Genomic DNA, 27,387 nt, shown 5'->3' with positions numbered 1-27,387 from the left:
TACACGATTGGTGACTCATCCAGCTAAAAAGACTTTGTAGTTTATTTAAACTACTAACATGATATTGAAAATTAGCATCCAAACTAATAACTCAGTGGCAGAAAACAATTCAAATTAGAATTAAAGCTAGGGTTGGTAATCCTGGAAAAAATAGCAAGAGTAGGCGGCACTTTTAAATTAAGCAACTGATACATCCTACCACGTCCCATCGGACCCTTCGTCAAAACTACACCCCCCAAAACACATGAACATGCACTGCCTGACTCTCGTCTCCGGCTTGTGAAGACAGGCTGCACACAGGCATACAGGCTGGTTAGTGACAGACAGGCACATCAGCCAATTTCCATTTCACACAGTTCTATTTGTATTACTTTTCCCTGCCAACCTATTCTTAGATTTTAATACAATTCATGGCGTTTTGTTCTTTTGTCCCTCTTTATTCTATATTTTGCTTGAAAATTGTCTCAAACTGTCTGTATCTTCAATTGTTTTCTTTAAATTCAAAAACTCTGTGTTGTTTTTGTTTAATGTTCACAGGAACATGTTGAATGTACCTCTGTGTATGAAAGGTGCTTTATAAATAAAATTGCATTGCCATTAAGCAACCAGTGGAGTAGCCCTCTGATGACCATTCAAGAGAATACCGGTTTTTAAGGCACTTCCACCATGGCTTCACTTTATGAACCCAGATATCCATATATATAAACATTCTATGATAATAAGTCAGGTGAAGAGTCTGATTACCTTACTGTAGCACATCCTGACACCAAACCTTTCTTCATAGGCTGACATAACCATAACAGTAAACTAGACCAGAGGTTTAAAGTCAGAAACACACAGACAACATAACATTCAAACGATTTATTTTTCATAAAATAATACTGTCATGTCAATAGTGTGTACCCATTTATCGGCTTTTTTAAGAAAGTAAAACAGTTTCACACAAAATGAGACCATCTGCTGCAGCACATCAGGGCTTTTAAGACATGTGAAATGCAGATTCTTGTTTTGTTGTATTTTGTCATATAAAATTTGTCAGGATCCTCGAATAAACAGATATGGATATTCCATTGATAAAACACGATAACAATATGTGGATGTAGATATGAAACTCGTACTTGAGTGTATGAAAAGCTGGCTTAAGACAATGAAAACAAAGAGATTCAAACTTGAAATAAATACAATGTATGCCAAGACATGTAAACTTTCTCTCTGACATACAAATCTGAAACATTTGGGAACTCAATAATATTCATCAACTATTTGTCCAGCCTTTTCCTGTTTGGTTGTTCCGTCAGTTCGTTCTCAGCTTTCATTTGAAACAACATTTATTTATACTTTAAGCTCCTGACATCGATGCTTTTCAAGTAAGAGATGAAATGGTCCGGACCACCAAGTATAAAAACGGCACAAATTTGGCCGTGAATGTAACAACAGATTCACAGTATGATTTATTGATTCTTTGATCAGAAATGTCCTGATTTCAATCTAAATTATGTATCTGTTGTTTTTTTTTTCTTTAGAACAAGGCTCTTTAAAATCCTTTTGCATCCAAAGGAAGAATTTAAAACTTTGGGAAACATGTTTGTGCACTTTCTTTCTATGAGTGAGATGAGAAGATGGACATCAGTCCTGTGTGTGTCGAGTATGAAGCAGGAGCCAGGATATAGTTAATCGTGAAAATGATTTCGCAACTGGGAAAAATCTATGTGAACGCCATCTCAAGTCAGAACAATTAATCAGAAAGTTTGCAAAAATGTTGCCACACGAGTTGCTAAGATCATTTATAATCCAATGAACATAATTTTACAAACAGCTTTAAATAGTAGCTTCTAATGTCAACTACAAACTGTATGACAGGCGCTAACACCAATGTTTAGTCAATACAGATGTTTTTTATGATTAACATGCATGTTTAAAATAATTTATGTCTGTCGCACCTGATCCCTTTTCTTTGCTGTATGTTGTTAAGAGGCGTCAATGTGTTGCACACAATACATGTTGTTTACAGTCTCCATGTTTTTCCATATTCCGACTTCAAAGCACATGATCACTGAACGACATCACATCTCTTTGGAACTGGGACCTTCCCAGGAGCGTGTGGATGCTCAGTGAGATCTTCTCATCTCAGAAAAAAGTCTAAAAATGTTGAACCGTTTAAGATAAATGTAAAAACGTTATCACAGGAAGTCAGGACTCATCGTGGCACTGAGTTTAACTGACATCAGGTCAGGGCGAGGTTTAAGAGAGAAAACTTTAATGATATCAACAATGGGCAAAATAACTGTGACAATCACTTTAGCTTGATCCTGTAGCACTGGTGGAGACACAGCTTTGTGAATGTAATGTCAAACTAAGAGATTTTCAACAGCCTATTGCATTACATGAGTAAACCTGATAGAACCACTCCAATAAAACAGAGGGAATTGATTTTAGAGGGGACTTTAAGTTTGTTATGACCTGTTGGCACAGAGGACAGCTTGTGGATCATCGTGAAATATGCAGTGACAGTGTGAAATGATAAAGCCTAGTGTGTTTGTGCAGTACGCATGCCAGTAAATGCCAATGTACGCAGCCACAGTTAGAACCTGTGTGAGATACAAGGGTTGGACTGGATCCCTGCTCTAATCCCTCTGTGGTCCAGCTGACTGCTGGTGTGGTCACAATCTACGCTGCACTGTCATATCCCAGGATAGGAGACAGCCACCTCTCCACCTCCTCCACACTCATCGCTTTCCTCGTGGCGTAGTCCACCACCTGAAGACAGAGAAAGAGCAGAGAAAATACAAATGTTAGTCACATTACAAATTAAAGGTTCAGTGTGTAGAATTTAGTGACATCTAGTGGTGAAGTTGCATGTTGCAGCTGAATACCCCTCATCTCACCCTCCCCTTCCAAACATGACAGAGAACCTGTGGTAGCCTTCAGTTGTCATAAAAACTCAAAAAGGTGTTTAGTTTGTCCAGTCTGAGCTACTGTAAAAAACATGGTAGCCTCCGCAGAGAGGAACCACTCCTGATGTAAATAAATAGTATTTAAATATAAAGGGCCCATTGTAGGGTAAAGAAAACAACAATTCTTACAATTTAGATGAAATACAAAAGTGAAAATATCACTAGGATCATTTTATATTCAATATCTGCCAATAGATCCCTTTCACCTAAATCGTACACACTGCACCTTTAAATGGACATGCTACTATGACTCCTGCCTCTACTAAATGTTACCCTCTAAAAAGGCTGATATCAATACAGACATAAATATATTAAAAAATATATATTTTATTGAGTTAATCCTTCTGTCACTGTACACCTGGTGCTTGTATATAAACACAAAAAAAAATAACATTTTACAAAAATTTACAATAATATAAGTTTTCATAATAATTTAAATAATTTAAACACATAATTTCCCCCCAAGATTAGTGATATTTCTTAACATGCAGGCTAATATTTCATGTTTCTATGGTAAAATACATATCTTACACACAGCATGTTATAGCTATAACAAGCTAATTAACGAAGTAATCACAAATGCCACAAATCATGCCACAGTCAGTCATTAGGTGTGTACATATAATTGTCAAGCAAATTCGTAAAGTGGAGTGAACTTTTGAAATGTTGCAGGAAAGATGCAAAGAAGAAATGGAGAGAGGGCTTCTGGAGTTTTTTTCTTTTGAAATGGGCAAGTTGTGATGTTTGCTTTTTTTCTCCTTCTTCTATAGAAGCAGAAACATCTGATCAGATGAAAAACTTTGTGCTATTGAGGATTTTATGATCGTTTCTATCAAGCTTTTCTAACATGATAAAAAAAATAGAACTATGGCAGTTGAGATAAAAAAAATGTCCTCATTCTGATGTTTGAACGCTTGAATGCCACTTGATTGGCTGATGGATAATCGTGTGGCTACGCAGGTGTTACTGCATGGTGTTTATTACAAGCTGTTGTCATGTTTGTATATGAAGCCCACTCATCTGTCCAAGCTTCCCCTGTGACCACCTCTAAAGCTGCATCCTGGACATCGTCATATTTGGAGCTCATGTCATCTGAGCTAGCAGCATCATTCTCATGCAGTGTTCTGCTTCTGAATTATCACTGGGTGCAAAAACATCTTCCTCATCATCAGTGGTCTCTGATTTATCTTAATTTCCACGGCTACTGTCGCTAGAACCCTCAATATCAAAGAAAACCTCCTGCACTTAACCTGACTCCCTGGTGCTGCAACATTATGTTACATTGGCAAATAACTGTATCTGTCTTTACCCAACACTGCCATCATGAGGTCTAACTGAAAATTATAACAAATTAAACCCATGAAAAAAAGTACACTCCTGATTGAGTATCATTATGTTTTTTCTTGTAACTTTACATTTTACAATGGTTTATATAGTTAATATACTTTATTTATCGTAACATACTTTCAGCTAAAATCATTGATTTTCTTTTCAGATATAGTAACACAACATCACAGCATCAGGTGATGCACTGGCACTTACACAGATGTTGCATTGTGGGTCTTTACATCTATAAATACCACTCAACCAGTCGGACAGAGCTTAAATATGACGATTACACAACTGTTCCTGGTCTCTCTCTCCTCTCTCTCCCCTCGTTTCCAACCACCTCTCCTCTCTTCTTCCCATTTTTTAAGCTCCCCCCAACCCGATGGCCGCCCACATTGAGTCTGGTTCTGCTAGAGGTTTCTTTCAGTTAATGAGGGAAAGTGCTTGCTCACTGTGGGAACAGTTGGGTTTCTCTTTAATTTTTAAGGTCTCGACCTTACTATGTGAAGTGCCTTGAGATAATGTTTATTATGATTTGGTGCTGTAAAAATAAAACTGAATTGAACTGAATTAAATTGGGTTGTTTGTTGCCTAATGTTGTTAGGCTAACACATCTCTTCAAGATGTTTACAGTATAGTGAGTTTTTAAAAGTAGTCCACACAACAAATGTTGAAAAAGCCTAATTTCACAGTTTCTAATGGCTAAAGCAACAAGTTTGGTGCCACAGAGTAAATAGATTCTTGACAAGTGAACATAAATCAAAAGTGACTCCTAATGTCTGAATCATCTGTGAAGCAGCTCAAAGGTACAGATCATAAAATGATTACATAATGAAGCATTAAGGTGCAGTACTAGAAAACTGTGCTGCTAATTCGATTTAGTTTTTTAGCACAAGGCCGGCATGTTCTACAAGAGAAAAGAAACAAGTCCACTGAAATTCTGAGAATTGGGTCCGGACCTTCCCCAGAGGTTACCTCTCACACATGCAGAACACAGCAAGAGATTCTCCATTCAGACATGTTCACAACAACACAGAAATCTGGGGAGCGCTCAGGTGAGGGGTGCTGCACATGTTTTTTGTTTACAGCACATTGACACCGGCGTCACGCTGATCACCAAAAACTGTAAACAATCTTCATGGGTGTCTTCTACGTGTACGGCTCCGCTTTTTTATTCTGAGATATTTGTTCTCTTTTTGTTTATTTCATTTTTGCATCTGTCGCTTTTTTTGAAATTTCACCAACAAACCCACTCGCTTGTGGAGGAGCCCCTGCTGTGTTCTCACATCAGCTCCTTCTGGCATTTTGCAGACTTTATACTCGGGAACTGGCCAAAGAAAGTCTGCGGAAAGTCTGGAGGCTCCCACTCGAGGATCTCCAGAATTCAGTGCATGCCTGAAAGCAGCTGATGTGAGTGACATGAAAACCAATACTGTCTCGTTAAAAGGTCCAGTGTGTAAGATTTAGGTGAAAGGGATCTATAGACAGAAAATAAATATAAAATAATCCTAGTGACGTTTTCACGAGTGTGTTTCATCTAAATTGTACAAATTCTTGTTTTCTTTATCCTAGAATGGGCACTTTATATTTAAATACTTTATATTAACATCAGGGGGGGTCCTCTCTATGGAGGCGGCAATGTTTTTTACAGTAGCCCAAACTAAACACTTTTTGAGTTTTTATGACAACTGAAGGTTTCCACCGGTTCTCTGTCATGTTTGGAAGCGGAGTGTGAGGGGAGGGGTATCCAGCTGCAACATGCAACTTCACCACTAGATGTCACTACATTCTACACACTGAACCTTTAATGAAAGCAGTTTAAGATGTGGATGGTTAGTTTACCTGCTCCTTGGTGATCTTTCCCACAGCGAAGTACGAGGCCTGAGGGTTGGAGAAGTAAAGTCCCGACACTGAGGCAGCAGGCATCATGGCTAGGGACTCTGTCAAACCGATACCTACACACACACACAGACAAAACACACACATTGATAGCAAAGCAAACAATTACCCATGTGATAAAAACAATCCAGTACAGACACAGGGTTGTACTCATTATGTGGAGACTGACCCTAACCCTGGGGCTCTTCTGTCCCAAATGGAAGGTAAGTTTCCACAGTGATTGTGGAAACAGTTGTACGCCCCCACATTATGATAAATAGACAAGCCCCCCTCTAACACACACACACACACACACACACACACACACACACACACACACACACACACACACACACACACACACACACACACACACACACACACACACACACACACACACACACACACACACACGTTCCAAAAGCATCCTGAGGTTCCCCCAGCTGCTCAAACTGGAATTTGTCAGTGTTGCGATAACATCACTATTACTAATGCTCGTCACTTGACACAGTACGAGGAGTTTGGCAGCAGCTTGGCTGAGTCAGCATCAGCCAAGCAGACGAGCTCAACGATCAGAGGGAAGTTGAACAGACAGATTGACTGATACTCGTGGAGATGCTATGACAAGCTGTAAAACACAACACATCCCTTCTGCAGACAGAGACAATGTGTCTGTCAACCACAATACATCCATTCTTACTGGTGAGCAGTAAGATAAGCTGCAGCACAATGGGAAGTGGGCACTTAATGTGGTTAGTGACTGTTTCATGTCATATTCAATCCAGGAAAATGCAGTGTCATATTTTGTTGCCCTTTCTGTCAATCTAAGTAATTGCTTTATAAATACACTGCACCATACTATAAATATTGTATGAAACAAATTACCATTATACACAGTTGTGAATATTCAGTTCAGGTTTTAGTAGGTTTGACTCCCTGTTTCTGGGGAAAAGTCTGGGCACCAAAAAGATGATGGACTTTTAAGGTGTCACAGAAGAGCCAATTAATATATACATGTTTAAAAAGAAATGTAAATTTGCATTTACTCAATGAATGAATGTAGTCAAAGTGACATAATCAGTAAAAGGAGTTGACAATGAATTATTCATTTTCCATGTTCAGTATTTAAAAGATGAATTAATGGTCTCTCTTATTCCATTCCTTAATGTCTCTGCTTCTTATATTTCATCCCACAATATATTTGTTTGGTTCTTTCATTTCACAGTGTGGTTATTTAAGATGTGAGACCAGAGTGCCATTGAAAAATAAATGAAGCACCAAGAGCTCTTTCTCTTTCAATATTCTGCCCTTTTTTACACGATTCTGCCTTAAACCCCAAAAAGCGAGACTCACATCACTGCCTACAAGTCCACTGAATCTCATATAACAAACACACTGTGGTGTGTCTGAGGATCACACATGCCAGTAGACAAAGAAACAACACACTAAATGCTCAGTGTTCACCCTCTGAACTGACCTGGGTGTGAATCCTGACACCTGATGTATGAGGAAATAAATATAAACCTGTGGCGCACACTCAAATAATAGTATTACTAATTCTCATATGATTGAGAAACCACGCTGGATTTCTCTTGGATAATGGATAATAAAGGACGAAGACTTCACATGGGGAAGTATGAGAGTAGCTAAATGCCAGACGAGTTAATTCCACAAAGCTAAGCGTCTTATTGCTCAGCGTTACATGGATTTACTGTAACCAGGTAACTACAATGCATGTAAATGTGTTCTCACATTACGTGCTCAACCTGGTTTCAGTGAGGAATCTGGTTTCGTGAGTGCACGTAAATGTACAGATTGAAAATATGACTTCACTAGTTGTTTTAGATGCTAAGAACACATCAGAACAGAGAGTGAACAACACAGCAGCATTTGAGCCTTTCAGCTGCAGCTATGACAGTGAAGTGGTTCTTTGGAGCTCTGACCGATCTTGTCCTGTATGTCTGCCAGGCTCCACATGGTGGTCTTCTCGGTGTGGTCCGGCTGGCTGGGGTAGCCAGCTGCAGGTCTGATGCCCTGGTATCGAATTCTGTGGAGGTCCGTGGCCTGCAGAGCTTCGTCAGCACAATAGCCCCACAGCTCCTTACGCACACGGGCATGGAGCTCCTCAGCAAACGCCTGGAGGAGAAACAGTAAGTTGTAACAGAAACATAAAAACACCACGGCACCAGCAGTTAATGTGTCACCAGCACCAATGACTCACTGACCCGTGTGCTACCAGCTGTGGTGTCGGCCTGTTATGTTTTAGATGCTGTCCATACTGTACCTCAGCCAGGCGGTCAGCCAGAGCTTTGACCATGATGCTGTTGTAGTCGTCTCCCTGAGCCTGGAACTGCTGACTCAGCTCCTCGGCTCCAAACACACTCACAGCAAACACGCCGATGTAGTCTGCTACACCGCTGTCCACAGGGGCCACAAAGTCAGACACACACAGGAAGGGCTCGGAGCTGGAGCTGTCCTTCTCCACCTGTGGCACACACACACACATATAATGAGGGTCAATTTCTCAGAAAGGTACAGGGCGCAAAAATCCAACACTAGACCTCTATCAGGAATGGTGAGTATGAATCAGTGGTCCGAGGAGGATAGATGTGCTAGAGACTGGTTCAACACTAATTAACAAAGGCAACTACAGCTAGGACATTCTCTACGAATAGACAGAAGGACTACTGTGGTCCAGGTTTTAGAAAATCTTAATGATGTTGAAGGAATGTGTCCTAACACACATACATTGCACCCTGCTGTGAATGTGCAGATCATACTGGTCGTTATGTTGTGGCTCCTCAGTGTATGATGTGTATTCGTTCACCAAATCTTTTACAATGTTAAACAAGATGGCTCTCGATCAGGTAGTGAGCATTAAGCCAGTAAATGCAATAATCATTTCAGCACTATGACTCTCTTCAGAAGGTAATGGAGCACGATTCTGTTGAGAAATTCCAAGAGAGGACAAAATTAAGACCTTTGAAATATGACCCATGAAGAATCTAAATAACTGTTTGCTAAATAACTAAATATTGCAATCATTATATTTTTGTGGTACGTTGATGGTTTTCACATTTGCGAGGATACTCTATCATTTGTTTGTACTATAATACACGTAGGTGGTGCATCGTCAGTGACACTCTCCATCCTCAGATACACTTCCCCTGGTGAACCAGCCAGTGTGATCAGTCCCAAGTTTGCGTGCTAGTGCTACACCATGGATCACTCATCCTTTTCAGTGGCTTCAAGGATGTTCTTCGCAGGTCTGTAAACCCTGGTATTCCCCATCGAGTGTTTGATGTGAAGGCTGCCCTGCAAAGCCTCTGTAACCCACTTCAACTGTCTTTCAGCTTTCTATCCCTGCTTCTGGCCCTCAGCTACCAGTTGGTAGTTTCTTAGGCCTCTTCATGCTCATGGGCCTCCTCTATCTGGTCCTTTGGAAGAGTGAGTTTCAGCACAACCACTTATTTGTTACCTCAGATGCAATCTAGTCGGGGAAGGTCAACTACCTCCCTGGGTTGACCTTTAAATGCCAGTTGCGTGCTGTTACAAGAAAGCAACTAGGAGCCCTGAACTGGGGTTGGCGCTTCATCCCTGCTCTAAGGAAGGCAATGGTATCCCTTTGCTGGGAGTTGTTGCTTACTGTGGTGGATTCCTGTGCAGATGGTGTTCGCGACATCCCTCAGTGCTTGACCATGGAGCCAACATTACTGCTCCTCTCCTCAGGCATTTGGGCAGCAGTTGTGTTCCTCTCCGCAGGCACCGTGGACATTTCTGCTGTGTCTGCCAGACCCCTGCAGTGAAGCTTTTCAGGGCTTGGGACTGTGTCATGGGCAGAATGAACCTTACACTCGAGTCACAGTTGTTCTGGCTTCTGATGCTCTTTTCAGGTTATCCCAGTTTCTCATGCCCACTGAATATGCATGCCCATTATCCTGTTGAAGCATTTCTCAAATTGTCTTGGATTTCTTGGATCAGCCGATGCCTCTCTTTTCCTGGAGCTTTGTCATAGCAAGCATGCTATGAAATGACTGCCTGACCCATCCCACAGAACCCTTAACTTGCTTAACCCAGCTTGTCACAGATTCCTTGTCGCGATGTGCTGTATTTGTGTCTCTGCCCGATCCACTCCGTGTGGTGCAGGTGACCTTACATTCCTCTCCCAGGCTGGAAAAGGGAGCTGAAGCTAGTTGGTATGCACCAAACAACGCTATACTGCTATGTCTCTTTTGCAGGTAAAGCCACATGTGTAGGACGTTTCTCTTGAAGCCCTCCACAGTGGTCTATGGGACTTCATAGAACAGCAATGGCCAGAAAGGTCTTGGCAGGATTTAATGCTGGTAGATCCAGTAAGAGGTCCAGACTTGTCCACAGCACGATGCTAGATATTAGGAACCAGTGAGGGCCAGCCATATTATTGTCCTCTGCTCTCTCTTGCCTCACAAGTTCCTCATGTTCCTGATGAGTGAACACTCCTGTGTGTTCATTGCAGGCTGGCAGCTGTTACTAAGTTACAGTTACAATACATGTAAACAAAGGTAGAGCAGTGGTAGCAACCTTGAGACTTACACCACTTCATCTACACCACTGCAGAGCCTCTGAGCGAGGCCCTTAACCTCATCTAGTGGCTCGGCAGCCAGCAGATCAGATTGGTTATACTGGGAAATTTCCTGGTATGTGTATGTATACATTTGGCTCGCACATTAAAAATATAGTTTACATTTTTCATAAAGGTTTGATAACAACATCTTGAGAATCATTTAATAAATGTATGCCGATATATTAGTATCTGACATTCTTCACTTCTTAATATTGGTATTGTCATCAGCTCACAAAAATCCAGACTGGTCAGGCTCTAGTATCAATTACTGGCTAGAAAGTTGAATGTGTTATATTATTATTCATGTTCAACCTTATTGTTGAACTTACATTACAGTGTGTCTCTTACCTGTTGCCGTAAGCCATGGAATTTGGCAATGGGTTTGGTGTCTCTGTGCACGGTGACATCATCCTGGTACACATTGATGTCGTCTCCGTCACTCTGAGCTCGCCAGAAACCCACCAAAGCCCGCCCCTTCAGACTGCTTCTGTCAATCATCTGATTGAGCAGCTGCTGGGCTTCGTCAAAGACTCGACGAGCCTCCGAACCTTCAGGAGCCAAATAGGATACAGATCAGACGCAGTATCGATGTTTATAAACTAACTCTTTATCGCCAGGGATTTGTGCTTTTGCAGTTGTATACTTCTTTTAGCATTAATATGATTTCACTATGGTCCAAACACTGTACAATGGTCTCTTACATCTGCATCAAGCCTGAGCATCACAATGTATACAAACATTCCATAGAACTTACACTCTATTGTATGCACTGTTTAAAATATTTACTTTTTTCATTAACTTAGTAACAGTAAATATTTTACTTAATTACTTAATTTTAATCTTTTATTTAACTATCTATTTTATAATGTTACTCCACAACATTTTCTAAATCTTTTTCTTTTTGTATAATGAAGAATTTTATATGAGCCAAACATATGATCTTATTTTTAACCATGATATATTTATCATTTAGTTAAAATAAATCCAAAAAGAATATTAACTATGATATTAGTTATTTTAAACATATGTGTTCACCTTGCAAATACATTTTTAAAAAACTGTATGTTAAAATTAAATGAGTAAACTATCACAGCCAGGTTTATGATGAACATTGACAGAGGCTGAGCTCATACCAACAGTCTTGTCATTGAAGATCTTGGGGTAACCTCTGTTGGGGTATTTTCCTCTCAGTTGCCACACGTCAAAGAAAGGCTTCCAGTCAATAAAGTCCACCAAACTGTTCAGGTCGTACCACTCAAACACGCGGGTGCCAAGGAACTGAGGACACACTGTCACACAAAGACAAATACAGGGCACACACTTGGTTTTAATTCAGCCGAAAAAGACACTATCAGATGTAAATGGATCACCAGCGGACTTAAGAAATAAATGTAAGATTAGCTCTACAGATTAGCAGGACAAACTTAAACCATCAGTGCGCCTGAAGAAGAACATGTCTTAAATGAATCTGCACCACCTCACCTGGTTTGGGCAGAGAGGACCAGTCTATACGCAACGCCTTGTCTCTGGCCTGAGAGAGAGACAGATACCGGCGTTCCTGAAGGCAAAACAGGGAGATGGAGGATGAGGAGGAACAACAGGCAATTTTATTCATTAAAAACATTTAATAACAAGTCAACTCAAAGTGGTTTACATTAAAATACATGTACAAACATCCCCAAACTACAAAAGAACTGTAGTCATGATTGATAAATCATGATTATTCATATATTTTAGGACAAACAAAAATTATATTTTAGATTAGATAAACAGCACTGCTTTCAACAAACCTTGACATCAAAATACTTATACAAACACCCTCCTTGCTACAAAAACAAGTCTGTACATTCCAGTAACTGATATTATTAATGCCAGCTCATTTATAGGACAAGGAGAGGAGGGCTAACAGGGGAGAGAGAGAAATGTGCAGCTGTGTTGTGATCCATACAAGAATGTGACCTTAGGACTTGCAGTTGTGGTCAAAATCTACAAACACCTATTTCATTATCAGTTTTCCCATAATCGTGCAGCAAGGTCCTGTTATTTTGTCAGGAAATAACTGTGCTCTTTTGGCAAATTTTTGTAAGATTTATATTACCACTCAAACACTTGTATTATTATACAATTTTTCCAAATGGTCCATATCTCAATGTGTCAGTGTACTTAAAAGTACATCATACAGAAAAGAAATTCTTATTTTTGTATAAATTCAATTTAAAAGTTTGAGTCATCTTCCAGCAGCACACTTTCACTTTTCATGCAGTTTGTATCTTGTGCAGCCTTAAAGGAAGAAAAAAACAATAATCTAGTCAGAATCTCAGAGTTCACTTTCATTTCTTCTGCAAAAGAATGTTAAATATGATAAATAATTTGTCTTGAAAAAAAATACTTTTCCTGCTTGTGTGAAAATTGCAGTAGAGATAAGACATATTTTTGTCTTGGAGGTGTGTACAGGAGCTCAGTTGTGTTCTAGTTAGTCGGCTGTAGCTGAATCAAGCAGTCTGCATGTATTCCTGATGAGGGTTCAACATGTGGATGCAACACTGATGTCAAAGAGGTGCCTCCCTGTTGGGCGCTTCTAAGAACCATTGGTACCTTCAGAGAGTCATAGTGGTCCTGCCTGACGTCCTCATACTCTTCTTTCAGGTCATCAAAGTACTCCTCCTTCATGGTCTCATCCAGCAACTGGGAACACTGACACACAGGAAGATAAAACACACTGTAGTCTGGACAAAATCTTTGCTTAATTTATCAACTTAGTGCAACTCCTTGTCCATCTCATCCAATAAGAGATCATTAACTCTCAATGACATATATACATTTTCATTCTTCTTTGATTGTTAGTTGAAGTTCTGATAAGGATAATTCATGTTTAACTGCTGGAACATGATTTTGTTTTGCTTTTTTTTGGTTTGCAGCCTTGTGCATGTGCATGTGCATGTCAGCACAATTAAACCAAACATGTATTATGCATTCAAGCCGATTCAAAGCAGTCAGAGGTCTGAACTCCTCTTAAATCCAGAGGGTTTTCTCGTCTTATTGTTATAGTTCATTCACACACTGATCGCACAGCCATCAGGAACAATTTCCATCGACCAACCTCTCGATTAGCAGACCACTTCAGACCCTACAAATGTTTCACTGAGCTCAGGTTGCAGCACTTACCACCACCACACTCCTGGAGGCGTCGAGAACATGGATAGCAGGACAACTGTAGCGAGGGGCGATCTTCACAGCTGTGTGTGTCCTATCAAATACACAACACAAATGTTTGCAACCCAGGAGAGCACCGCATGTTATCAACCTCCTTTTACAATGAGCACACTTAAAATGTCTGATTATACAGATTCCAATCGTTTCTTTAAAAGTACAAAAGAGTTCATTTTGTGTAATGTTTTAGAAAATCACAGGTTGCACACCGCATCATGTCTCCTGCACCCCGAATCACAATACGCTGCTAACTCACCGGTGGCCAACACTGCCCTCCCACTACCCACATGCTTTCTGCCTTATCATACGTTTATATATGTTTGTATTACTTTGATGTGGTGGCTCCACCAATCAGCAGTGGTGTTGTCATCCCCAGTCTCTCCATCTCTTTGGCCACATAGATCATCTCATCCAGAGAGGGGGTGATGAGACCGGACAAACCAATGATATCTGTATGAACAGACATACGACACACCCACCATTAGTGCTGCTACAATAAAAGGATATGAATTAAAAGAATAATTTGCATTGTCAGATATGAAAAACATAAAAGGGGCAAGGATTTGGAATGTAGAGTGAATTGTTTGAGCTATTTTGTGGTTATTATTGTTTTGCACACATACTCATTGTTTGTTGCATTGTGGTCCATGAGGAATGACATGTTGTTTGCCTGTATGAATTATGTGAAATAATGTTTTATTTCCATCTTTACAATTTAGAGCACTGTCTCTCACTCTCATTAGCTCTGTCTGATGATCCATTTAACAAAGAACAATTTACTATATATATCTATCAACAGTTTTTTGGGAGGTTACAAATTTAAATATTGAAAATATGTCAGTATATATATGTATAATATGTCAGTGAGTTCACCTCACACTGACAACATGCAATATTAACTGTATACTGCACCTGCTTTCTTTGTGACGGCCTCTCTGAGGATCTTATCACAGGGAACCATCACACCCAGGTCGATCACCCTGCAAGAAAACACAAACCCTTTCTCACCCTCAGTTCTTTGATATAACTGGAGTATTTATAACAAATAGCAAATATCATGTTCTTGAACTTTCTGTGGCAGAGGTCTGTGTGCTTAGTTAAACATTTTGTGAAGTTGATTAATTTCATTTTCTACAGGGACTTGAGAAATACTTTCTTTTAGAACATCTAGTTGAAGAGCCCTGATTGGTTTGGGCTGCCTGAGGGTGATGTGTTGAGTGGGCCCTTTAATGAATAGAACGATGTAAAGAAGTGTATTTTAAATTTAATTTGAATGTACTTTATTTTAAATGTTTTTAAATATTGTATGTCATTAGAGAAATTTGAATCGCCTTGTTTTACTGTCATTTAAATTTTATTTTAATGTCTCCTTAATATCTGATTTTTAGCCCAGCACATGAACATCTTCATCTCAATGGATTGCGAACAATGCTCAGGCAAAGGAACATTGGAGCATATCTTGAGTTGCTGGACTGGCTCTTGGACAAGGCTAAAACCTGGAACCACGACCAGGTTTTGAAACGCATCGCAGAAGCCACCAGTTGCTGTGAGATTGAGAGTCGACGAGATTAAGAAGACCAAGAAGGAAGAGCTGGTCATTAACAGCATGAAGCAGGGCTGGAAGGCCAGGTGCACGCCCATCGAGTTTGGCTGCAGAGGTTTTACGGGTTAATCACTCTACAAAGTCTTGAGTGCACTGGGCATCACTCCAATGGAGGAGGTGAAGAACAATAGCTGAGGCAGCTGGTTTTGGATCAGGAGAGAAGAGCCATGGGGGAGGAGCTAATGCCACCCGAACAGAAGTCAAGGTCTGATCAACATCAGCTGGGTCACCTGGGTTGGGGTTACCTTTTAAGGAGATGAATACTAAAAAAAGTTTTCATAACCAAAGAGTATAAATAATCGAATTCTGCTTCGAGCCTAAAAAGTTTGTTCTATCCCTTCCTATTCCTACAGTATCTCTGCATGCACATAGAACATTACAGAATGTAAGAATAAACCCACTAAGTTAACAGGCACACACAAACACACACATGGAAGCACACCCACACACACCCACACATGCACATGCACGTTAACACAGGCACACAGCAATCTCTTGCCATTAAACAGTAATAGCACTGGGTTGCTGCCCAGGGCCTGGCAACAGATCAACACTGCCACTTCACTCCCATGATGCACCACTGTGCCCCTGCAGGGGATCAAAAGGCAATGAGAGGTGAACTGGTGCCATTACCACTGATATTAACATTTAACCTCAAACAGAGGCCTGCAGCAGATCATACGATGATGGACAGTAAAAAGCTAGAAGGATGCTGCTGATGTTCAATCATACACTGTAAATAACAGCAGATTGACCACTTCTTCTTTCTGACTGGTTTTGAATGTCAGTTCTAGTTATTAATGATTCACTGAACAGACTGAGTATACTGGTGAGAGTGTAGCAGAACCTGATACCAGTGAACACTTTCTGATGGTGAACCATTTAACAGAATAGCAAACCAGTTTTACCTGAAGTTGTTACAACCCAGCACCACACCTACGATGTTCTTGCCAATATCGTGGACGTCTCCCTTCACTGTAGCCAGAACTATGGTTCCCTGGTAGGGATCCTGCAGACCAAAGAGAAAACATAGTGGGTGGTGGGGGACCATGCGACAGGCTGAATCAGCTGTTTTCTATACGTGTATGGTATCATTTGTTTGAATGTTGCTGTCTTGCTCCTTTTACAGTTCCTAACTCTAGATTTACAAAAAAGTGACATTGTATTTGCTGCCATGGAAGTGGAAAAATTATTTTAAATGACTGCTGCATTTTCTGCTTAAACACACCTTAACAATGGCTTTTTAATATTCTTTATAATTTAATTGATAAATCAGTGTATTAAACTAAAATAATATTCAGTTGAGACTGACGATCTCCTCAGTTGACCCCGATGACGCCATCAGCTCCTGCCTCTCCTTCTCCATGAAAGGAATCAGATGTCCCACGGCCTTCTTCATAACACGAGCCGACTTGATCACCTGCGAACACACGGAGCAGTTGTGTTTTGAAAATCATCATCTTGTTGATTCCAAATCTAAAGACACGTATCTGAGATACCTCTGCTCTGTCTGGCAGGGAACATACCAACCAATGGAAAGGAACATCAGCAGAGACAAACTGAAATGAACTTTGTGTTATGTATGTAATAGCTACTGTCTATTGCTGATTAATACTCAATTTGGTATATATCTAATATTTAGAGCTGGAAGAACTTTCCTTGGGAGACATCATGTTACAAAAAGTTAAGAGGTACGATAGAAGAAGTGAGTATCGGGGAGTATTAGATGTGAGCCAGTGTCGCCATCTAGCTGTTGAAAGGTAACAAGCCCTGGAATAATGACACCCGTTAAACAGCAAACAAATTAAATAAAAAGACAAAAGACAAATTCACACTCTTTAATGTCTTCTAAATGTTGCCACTATCCTGGTGATAACTCTTTGAAATTCAAATTCAAAACATGTTTGTTGTATGAATTGAAAAATGTATATGGATCATTTCATAATTATTAGAATCAATAGGTATATCAGTACCAGTTGCACACCAATATAAATCTATTAAACTGCAGCTTGAGTCTAACGTGAAGACTGTGAAATAAAGTTTGTGCAAAAAAAATGAAAACACTAATGCAAGAAGGTCACAGGAGAAACAATGTAACTAGCACCATCCTACCTGTGGCAGGAACATCTTCCCAGCTCCAAAGAGATCTCCCACCACCTTCATGCCGTTCATCAGGGGGCCCTCGATGATGTGAAGGGGTCGAGTGTAGCGGTTAACCTGAGAGCGACACTCCTCCACATCCTCCACTACATACTTCTCTATTCCCTGCGTACAACACATGGAAACATGACAACAGGTAAATCATTAGGGTTAAACGTGTGTGTGTGTGTGTGTGTGTTTGTGTGTGTGTGCACCCCTATCAGTGAATGCATGGAAGAACTCTTTGCAAAATGAATCATGCGCCAAAAGATTCTAACAAGACGAGACAAGGCGGCTGTGGCTGAGAGGGTAGAACAGTCGTCCTACAACGGTTGCCGGTTCGATCTCAGTCTCCCCCATCTGCATGCCGAAGTGTCCTTGGGCAAGATACTGAAAGGCCCCTCAGGTGCACTGTATGAATGTGTGTGTGAATGGCAACAAACTGTACTGTAAAGCGCTTTGAGGGGTCATCAAAACTAGAAAAGTACTATATAAATACAGACCATTTACAAGTGATACACCTGAATGACTTTTGCTGTACTGCTGAATGAGTGATGTAGAAATTATACTTAAAGTATCAGTATCAGGTCAACAGGTAAACATGAAAGAACTTCAGGGAAAATGTGTCAATTATTAGTCAGTCGCCCATAAAGCCGAGGTTCTCCCTGACACTGAGGGAACAAAGTGTCCTGTAATCTAATCTAATCTAATCATCAGATCTCTTACCTTGATAAGAGCATACTCCAACCTCTCCTCCACACTTGTTAGTCTCCACTCGTCCGTCTGAACCACCTTCTTCCCTCCTTTCACATAGGTCTGTTCACAAGAGTAGTAAAGTCATCATCTGCTGATCAAACTACAGCAAACATCAGCTTGATATACTGTTGATACATGTAGGTGTGTAGGTGTGTACTTGTGTGTAGGCCAGGAGTTTCTCAGTGGCCTCAGGGTCTCTGTTCCAGATGAGGTTTTCACAAAGTAGCAGCAGCTCTTTATCGATGTCATCATACACCGGCAGGTTTCCAGCATTCACTATACCCATATCCATACCATCCTGGGACAGGGGAGAGAGAGTGAGAGGGTTATTATTTAAATAACTTAAGCCACTTTTCCTCTGTTTGGTAAAAGGACAATTTAACATCTAATTTCTTCTGTATGCAGTTTTCCTGTTCACTACTGGTGCACCACTTTCTGTTTGACCTCCAAATAAAGTGGTTTGGATTAGGGCTGTTGCAATATTCTGATATTGACAATAATTGTAATATTTAGACTTTGATTTTAATGTAACGTTTATTGTGGGTAAATCAATCCAGCGCCTCTTAAATCATTTTCGTGTTAGAAAGACGGTGTAACAAGATCGCATTCACTTCCTGCAAGCCAGGTACCAGCAAGGTTAGCATTAGTTATTTGGGTGAATAAATAATTATATAATAGAATTAGAAATTAGAAATAAACAAAACTGTATATGGTCTATATATGGTCTATGATCACTGTGACCTTTAATAAGAAATCATCATATATCTGCACAATCCTAGAATATATTATCAGTATCAGTAGTATTTGTAATTTTAACATTTTTTATTTTATCATTCATTTGCCAAAAATGAGAAAAAACACAAGATAAGCAATTTTAGACATTAAATTGACTGATTGTAGCAACATTATCATTTTCTTAACTCTATCGCAGATGTTTTGATATTATTGTCACTGTGACTTCATGATAATGGTCAAGTTAAAATATTGTCATCCAATCATCCAGGTCTAAGCTTTAGTAGTGTACAGTGTTATCAGTGAGGTGGGTCACCTTGATAGCATGGTAGAGGAACGCTCCGTGCATAGCTTCTCTGATGGCCTCCATTCCTCTGAAGGAAAAGGACAGGTTGGACAGACCTCCACTCACCCTTGCTCTCGGTAAGGTCTCCTGCAAACCCCCCCCACACACACACACACACGAACACATAAACAGTCCCACGGACGCAGAGCCACGGACACTCCACAGCCAAGGCGCACACCCACACACGCACACAAAGTCACAGACACACAGAGCCATGCACAGATCCTCAACACCTACAGTGCATTTGGGTCTTCACACATGAATTTCATACTGAAGGCTGATGAATGCGAGCGTTGTTCTGAAAAAAAGATTTTACTCATTAAGAAACATTTAAACTGTAGCGAGTCAGAGACGTCAGCTGGAGAGAGAGAGACACACATACCCACACAGAGAGAGAGAGAGAGCAGCAGAGTGTGTGTGCGCTTTCCCTCAGGATCTGGGATCCTAAATTAGCTATGTAATTCTTTTATATAAAGAACAGTTCATTGTGATGAATCTGACCCGGGACAAATGGGATCACTAGAAGTTTCCACAGTAAAATTGGTCATCGGAGGAAGAGCGAGATTTGACAGAGCCCTTTCGCGTTTGTCTGTTTTCTCTCGATTCTCTGGCTTTTCTCTTCTTACGACAATGATTCATTGATCTGAATATCTCAAATTTATCATCTAGGGCAGCAGGGCTCCATCTGATTGGCCAGATATATTGACATGCACAGCGTGAATGCATGGCACCATTTATCGCATTTTTTGCCATCTTTGATTTGCCATTACGTTGATATCGCGATGACGATAAATTTTCGATATATCGTGTAGCCCTAGTGGCCACACATAAAATGCGCTGGAACGAGATAAATAACTCATGGCCACGAGTTATGAATCTGTTCTTTAATAACAAGTCCTCGCGAAATGATGATCTTGGATGAGAGATGAAACATTTCACTTATTCATGTGATGTAGCCTCTATAATGGGCTTTAGTTTGACACACACTGAATCTCATTTGATTTGCATTAATACTTATAGGGAATGAAGATTTGTTTCATTACCTTGATCAGCTTGGTAGCCTTGATGAAGTTGACAGCGTACTCGTTGTGCTCCTCCATGCCTGTGCCGATGGTCAGGATGTTGGGGTCAAAGATGATGTCGTTGGGGTCAAATCCCACTTTGCTGACGAGCAGCTTGTAGGCTCGACTGCAGATCTCCACTTTGCGGTCGGAATCTGTGGCCTGGGGAGGACGGAACACTGGTCAGCATGTACGTTTGTGTTTGTGATGGAGACTTTGTGTTTGAGTCCTCACCTGTCCCTCCTCGTCGAAGGCCATGACCACCACAGCAGCTCCGTAGCGCTGCACAGTGGCTGCTCTGAGGAGGAACTCCTCCTCTCCTTCCTTCAGACTGATACTGTTGACGATGCACTTGCCCTGACAGCACTTCAACCCAGCCTCAATCACGGCGAAGTTAGACGAATCAATGCACAGAGGAACCTGGGGAGCAGAAGGAGAGGGTCCATCTCTTTCTCTCTGATTTACTGAGAGGGTTATTTCATAGTTTTCAAGAGGTTCATATCCTAAATTAGACTTTTTCTAAATAAAATAAAAAGGACAATGAACTGTTAACAAACGACTGAAATTGACAAATAAAGTGAGGACTCTGGCTGCACTATTATCACAGTGAATAGAATTTATTATCACTTGACTTAAGGGTGGAACTTTAATCACATGATAACAAGTGGTATGTGGCATGTGAAGAGGAGACCTTTTCCCTGATGACATTTTATTTAAGAATATGGGACAAGATGGTGAATATCCCTTGTACGTTTGAAGGTCTTCTGCACAATTTAAGTTACCCACTACCAGTAGATGTTAGCAGGTGCACCTGAGCTTCATCAAGTGTTTTGGCCTGGTTATCAATGATACAGGCCGAACTTGAGGGTACGCTGAGGCTTAAGGTAAATCTGACTGGCTACTGGCTTGTATGGCAGTACTATGAAAGCCATGTGGCCCGCTCAGTAGATCAGACATCATTAACTCTCTGCATTTTTTAAACTAAACACTGTCCCATTTTAGAACATAGGACAAGATGGAGAATGTTAACGCAACGTTATTGTGATTAGGGGCTGAAACACCTGATAACGCCAAGGTACAATTGAAGACTATCTACTATTATCTTTATTACAATAACCAGTCTTACAGAGTTCAAATGTGATGTTCCTGGTCTCTTCCACCCCCCACCCCTCTCTCTCTCTCTCATCTCTCTCCTCTTTGCCACCCACCTCTCCTCTCTTCCCCATTTTTCACTGCTCACCCCACCCGGTCGAGGCTGATGGCCGCCCACATTGAGTCTGGTACTGTCAGAGGTTTTTTCCAGTTAATGAGGGATGGCCCTTAAAATTGAACTGAATTGAATAACTTGTATTTTAATTCATTCTTCTTTTTGCCATGTATTTTTCATACATTGCATTTCATACCCAAGTTCACAACTTTTTTAAATAATGGCTCTCTACTTCAGCTCAATATAAACAAGTACGGCAAGAAAACAAAACGTAGTGCTTTTACTTTGTAGACAAATTGCTAAAGAGGAAGTGATTCTATGAATGTTGGTATGAATGACAGAGAACAAAACCAGCGACTCCCGGTAATATCTCTCAGTCCGATATGGTGAAATTCAAATTTGATTTGTATAGAGCCAAATCATAATATACATTATCTCAAGGCACTTTACATAGGAGGTCAAGACCTTCAAAATTATAGAGAAACCCAACAGTTCCCACGGATAAAAACAATCAATCAATCAAAATGGTCTGGCAACAATTTTGACCACGGTTTGACCCAGTTGTCGACCACTGGTGTAGTTTATCCAAGCATGTAGAAAACGACATGTTCAACTTGGTCCCCAGACTGACAGTTAGCATGTTCCCCCGCCCCCACCGACTGATAGAGTGCCGGGCGCCTATTTAGTAAATTTGTATTCATATTAAAAGTACTGCATGTCAAAACCACACCACACTAGGCACTGCGCACCCTTGGGCCAGTAAGAATATACATGCCAAGTATGAAGTTGATTAGATGAATGGTTGTCATTGTGAAGATATGTATTCCACATATATATAGACAGACAGACGTTTGTGGAATTCGTAGAAATTCAAAAATGTCTGCTGAGTAAACAGGCCAGTCGTAAGCCAGTAGAAGGTTATATAGAAGATAATTGATGAACATGGAGTTTATAACAGACCAGTGTTCCTTCACAATAAGTAAAACATCAACAGCATCTTTTTCAAGGGTGAGACTGTGTCACTGTGGTGTCCTATTTGACAGGAGGTTACACTAGCAGAACAGCAGCTGCAGTGCTCCATCTGTGTCAATATAAAAGCACTGTCATGTTTACAGGCCTGCAGTGTTAGGAACATGTAGTTGTTGCATCAATTCAATCAATCATTTAAAATAGAAGCAGATTTGTTGCGTCAGGTGTGTGTTCAGCTCCACTGCCTTAAAATCCTACCCGTGCTATGTCTGGCTCAGAGGCGATGTAGTTACAAAATCGGGCCATGGCTGTTGGGCCCTCCAGCATCCCCTCATCCATGTTTATATCCAGGACCTGGGCTCCCATCTCCACCTGGGTCTTAGCAATGCTTAGCGCCTCCTGGGAAACAAAGAGAGAAGCACATCGCGCCCAAAACAAACAGTTAAATGCAACAATGACAATCAAATGAATGAATGAATTAAAAGATTCAGGACATTGTGTTTCACCTCATAGTTTCCTGCCATGATCAACTTGGCAAACTTGCGTGACCCGGCCACGTTACATCGCTCTCCGATGTTTACAAAGTTGGTGTAGGGGCCGATCCTGAACGGCTCTAAGCCTAGAAATCAGAGAGAGGTCTGTATGGGTGGTCTGTACATAAACAGTGCTGGACGGATCGCCACAAAATAAAGGTCAGGGAAGAGCCCATTACATTTTGATGCAGATCCAGCAATTTTTCATCACTTTCTTTCACATAATGAGATTGGGCATTTTTGACATGGTTTCTTTAAGCGTAAAGGTGAAGCTCAATCGACATTAGGGCGATTATTGGGCCTCGGTGGACGTGTATAAGCTCTGTTGAGTGCCATTCTGGTTGCCTTATATGTTTGAAGCATGTTTTAAATTTCATGAGTAAAAGCCTTTATCCAAAAGAGAATGACACAATATCAAATATCTTGTCTTTCAATAGCAAGTTGAAAGAAGAGCAGGTCAGACCACATGGAGGCTTCTGACCAAACAGATATTATAATATTGCTATTTAAAAAAAGGAGGGTCTGGTTCTCGGTTTTCACCTCCCTGGCATCTTCAAATCATTCTTTTTTATTAATTAACCAGAACAACCAGTTCTAGTTATAGTCAGGTGTATTAGCCACTCGCTTTCCAAAGAGTTTTACAGCTGTCTTCCCAGATGTTAACCGATGGTTTTCATACCCGCGAGCAGCAAGTTCTCCTGATGAATGTCAGCAGCAGGAGTTCTTGGCTTGCAGTGTCTGACTGCTTCAGATATGGCTCTGCAGGGGGAGGACGGAGAGGATACAATTAAAAACAAATTCTAAATTCTATGAAACATATTTACGTATCAGAGACATGACAGTGACCTGATGTGTCCTGGAGTGGTCCCACAGCAGCCTCCCACAATATTTACCAGTCCATCTTGAGCAAAATCCTGTCAACAGAAATTGACACAAACACTGAGCTGCAGCCACTGAGGCAGCCAGGGCTACTCTGGGTTACACAGCACACATCTTCTATTCTAACCAGGATGGTCCCGAGCATCTTCAATATCTTTTTTCAAGAATTCTTTCCATGGCATCTTAATTATGTTTCACTAAACAACACAGACATCACACATAAGGAATAAAGAAAATAATGGATTAAAGGTCATTTTTATTTCCTGTACTTTCAAAGTGATGATTGGTTGGACATTGAGGAGAACATCCTTATTCACTTTCTTTCTAAAAGTGAGATGAGAGGTGGGACTTCATCTGGTGTGAGTGAGTCAGCATGAGCTTAGCATAAAGGCTGTCTCTTTTACGTTTCCACGTTTGTGTCTGGATTCAACAGAAAAGCTCTGACAGGCTTGTTAATGACCTTTAAACCTGTAGGTGTATTTGAACAGAGCCAGGCTAGCTGGGTCCGGCCACTGCCAGTCTTACAGGTCTCCAGACTGAGCTCGTCTAAACCCTATTCTGACTCCAGTTCTCAAAGACATGAGATTAATACCAATCTACTTTTAAAATATATATATATATATATATATACATATTTTATGGGGATTTGTTAGCTGTATGTTATTTAGAGGACAATGGACAGCCAGAGTAAAATGGGGGAGAAAATGAGAGAAGACTTGCAGCAAAGGGACGATTCAGAACTGAACCCTCAGTCTTATCCAGCTCTCAAAACAATGGAGAGCATAGAAAGCATGTTTCCCAAAATTTGAATAATACTTGTCACTGTTTCAGCGATTGAGTGTCTCTTGAAAGTGCTGCCATGTCTCATCTGCTTTTGTTCCTTGAGGTTTGACCAAGAAAGCTTGGGCAGAGCAAGAAGGCTCCCTGGCTTAGTGTTCAATGATTGTAAGGCTACCAAGAAAATATCTGACGTTACTGAAAAGTTGGTAAAATATTTGCTAAAATGCAACTGCATCCAAGATGTCAACCAAGACAAGGCTACATGTTCCCACATGTGGCACAGGAAGTTAGAAAACAAATACTGGAGCAGTGCACCGCCTCCTTCCACTCAGCCAAAAAGCCACAATATCTTTTTCTAAATTAAATGATCATCCTGCTCGTCCTGATAATGTTGATCTTTATATCTTGACAATCTTTAAAAAAAAATAGTAGCACAGAAACCTTTAGACTGGAGGCCGTTACTTCTGGAGTTTCATCGTACCCTCCGAATGTGTTGGGAAGACCTACCAGATGACACACAGAGACCATGACATTATTACACCATCCTGCATGATCCGACATATGATGCAACCTAAATTAGAACAAAGGTCTGAGAGCTACACCTGCTTAATATCAGCAGAGTCCACTAAAGAGAGTGGAGTTAGTTACAGTCGACTAAAACATGACAATGTTCCCAACAACCTGACCCCTGGACGTCTGAAAGGGTGCCAAGATGGGACTGTACCATGTACTCGCATAATTTAAAATAAATTATGCCTTCAATTTGAAGAGGTGTTACCATTTGCATATAACATATTGAATTCAGTGCAGCCCGGCACACCTTGAGTGTGCCGATGCAATTACTATTATAAACTCATGCAGTGCTGGATAACACGGAATTAAAAATTTGCTACCGAAAAAACTAGAATTACATCAATGTCTGTCCAAACTCAAAAAATATGTGTAGAGAAGAGTTTGAAAGAATTTAATAAAATGTATTAAGTATATTTAGTCATAATTATCATGAATGCTTAAGTTATGGCTATAAATGTCTTTAATGAGGTCACAGTTATCACCGTTGATCACCAGGTTCTGATCAGTTCCTTCAAGGCGTTATTGAGATATCGTGTTGACGAGACTGGAATAGACGGAATGATGAACAGCCTGAAAACATACCATAACTGCACTGTACTAACCACCAACTTTAATTGGTTTGAACTTATTAATCTGCTAATTAAACACAGACAATCCTTTATTAACTGTTGTTGCACACTCAATCCTCCATATACCACACTACACTACAGTGTAATCTGTCTTTCTAACACACTTTGAGCATAAGAGACAAGACGTTTGAATGTAAGCTCTGGATTTAGGCCTTGATTGCTCTGTAATGACATTACTGACATGATACCATAAGCTGCATCATGCCTGTATTTTGTTTCACAGATGTTTAGACTGAGTGTGGGTTTACCTGCGTTGGGATAACAGATAATGAAAGCTGTGGTGCTTTTTCCAATGGCCTCAATGAACGGTCTCATCTCTGTCGCTCCCAAGGCACAGTTGAGACCAATACTGAAACACAGAGAGGAACAGCCAGTGAGACTCAGAGAGATTAATAAGAAGTAATAGAACAAAGTTGTGTTACTGTCAAGACTCTAATAAGACAACATAGTAAAGCAGTTTTCAGACATGTCCTGCGGAGGATCTCCGGAGAATTGGGTCTGGACTTTCTCTGCAGTTTGCCTTTCACACATGCACAAACGCAGTGGGGGGGGATTCAGGTGAGGGTGTAAGGTATTAATTATGCTGCAGGGATCACATGATTTTGATTACAGCACATCAATACCAGTGCGTTGGATCTTCGTCTGTGTCTCCTACGTTTATGACACTTCATTTTCACCCGGAGATATTATTATTATTCATTTTTGCATGTTGCGTGTTAGAGGCATCATCAACCCCTCCGCTCGCTGGTGGTGAATCCAGCTGGGGATCTCCTAGTTTGTTCTTACAAACTTCTGCTGACTTTATACAATGGGCCGCACAAAGAAAGTGTGCAGAAACTCCGGAGGCTCCGACTCTGGACATTTGAGTTCCTGCATACTCGTCCTCTGGAGGAACTACGGAGGATCTCCAGAGTTCATTGCATGTCTGAAAGCAGCTTAAGTGTAGTCAGTTGTGAGGTAACTCACCAAAGTGGTTTAGCATGAGATAAACTCACTACAAAGGCCTCTCCTGTCTGACCAGACAGAGTTCTTCCACTTCGGTCAACAATGGTCCCTGAGATCTAGATCATGATTGGGACATGAGGGACATTTTTAAATACATATGTATAAACTTTAGAGAACACACTTTTGTTCTCCCCAAGAGAGTAGAGACAGTGACCAAACGTCCATCTTGTTTTTACAATCACCATATTTATCTTTAACAGT

General features: G+C 40.6%; 1 protein-coding gene across 1 annotated transcript in view; it reads right to left on the bottom strand.

The window, feature by feature from the left end:
• Window positions 1–846: 846 nt before the first annotated feature.
• The window catches only part of mtr (5-methyltetrahydrofolate-homocysteine methyltransferase), a 32,431-nt gene continuing 5,890 nt past the window's right edge, over window positions 847–27,387 (bottom strand). The window contains exons 8-33 of the mRNA XM_035145383.2: window positions 27,148–27,242; window positions 26,430–26,530; window positions 25,421–25,482; window positions 24,167–24,234; window positions 24,000–24,079; window positions 23,294–23,406; window positions 23,046–23,186; window positions 20,846–21,031; window positions 20,594–20,773; window positions 19,521–19,637; window positions 18,630–18,770; window positions 18,443–18,532; window positions 17,690–17,842; window positions 16,890–16,997; window positions 16,486–16,586; window positions 14,887–14,954; window positions 14,304–14,424; window positions 13,930–14,011; window positions 13,360–13,458; window positions 12,247–12,322; window positions 11,898–12,053; window positions 11,113–11,312; window positions 8,446–8,646; window positions 8,105–8,297; window positions 6,126–6,238; window positions 847–2,757 (exon numbers count right to left, since the gene is read on the bottom strand). Of these exons, the coding sequence (XP_035001274.2) occupies window positions 2,668–2,757; window positions 6,126–6,238; window positions 8,105–8,297; window positions 8,446–8,646; window positions 11,113–11,312; window positions 11,898–12,053; window positions 12,247–12,322; window positions 13,360–13,458; window positions 13,930–14,011; window positions 14,304–14,424; window positions 14,887–14,954; window positions 16,486–16,586; window positions 16,890–16,997; window positions 17,690–17,842; window positions 18,443–18,532; window positions 18,630–18,770; window positions 19,521–19,637; window positions 20,594–20,773; window positions 20,846–21,031; window positions 23,046–23,186; window positions 23,294–23,406; window positions 24,000–24,079; window positions 24,167–24,234; window positions 25,421–25,482; window positions 26,430–26,530; window positions 27,148–27,242 (3,135 nt within the window). The 3' untranslated portion in view covers window positions 847–2,667. The remainder of the gene's footprint in view (window positions 2,758–6,125; window positions 6,239–8,104; window positions 8,298–8,445; window positions 8,647–11,112; window positions 11,313–11,897; window positions 12,054–12,246; window positions 12,323–13,359; window positions 13,459–13,929; window positions 14,012–14,303; window positions 14,425–14,886; window positions 14,955–16,485; window positions 16,587–16,889; window positions 16,998–17,689; window positions 17,843–18,442; window positions 18,533–18,629; window positions 18,771–19,520; window positions 19,638–20,593; window positions 20,774–20,845; window positions 21,032–23,045; window positions 23,187–23,293; window positions 23,407–23,999; window positions 24,080–24,166; window positions 24,235–25,420; window positions 25,483–26,429; window positions 26,531–27,147; window positions 27,243–27,387) is intronic.

The sequence above is a fragment of the Hippoglossus stenolepis genome, chromosome 21 (assembly GCF_022539355.2).
Source record: "Hippoglossus stenolepis isolate QCI-W04-F060 chromosome 21, HSTE1.2, whole genome shotgun sequence".
Taxonomy (NCBI): Eukaryota; Metazoa; Chordata; class Actinopteri; order Pleuronectiformes; family Pleuronectidae; genus Hippoglossus; species Hippoglossus stenolepis.
The sequence above is the reverse complement of the archived record's forward strand: the minus strand, read 5'-3'. Positions and strand labels throughout refer to the sequence as shown.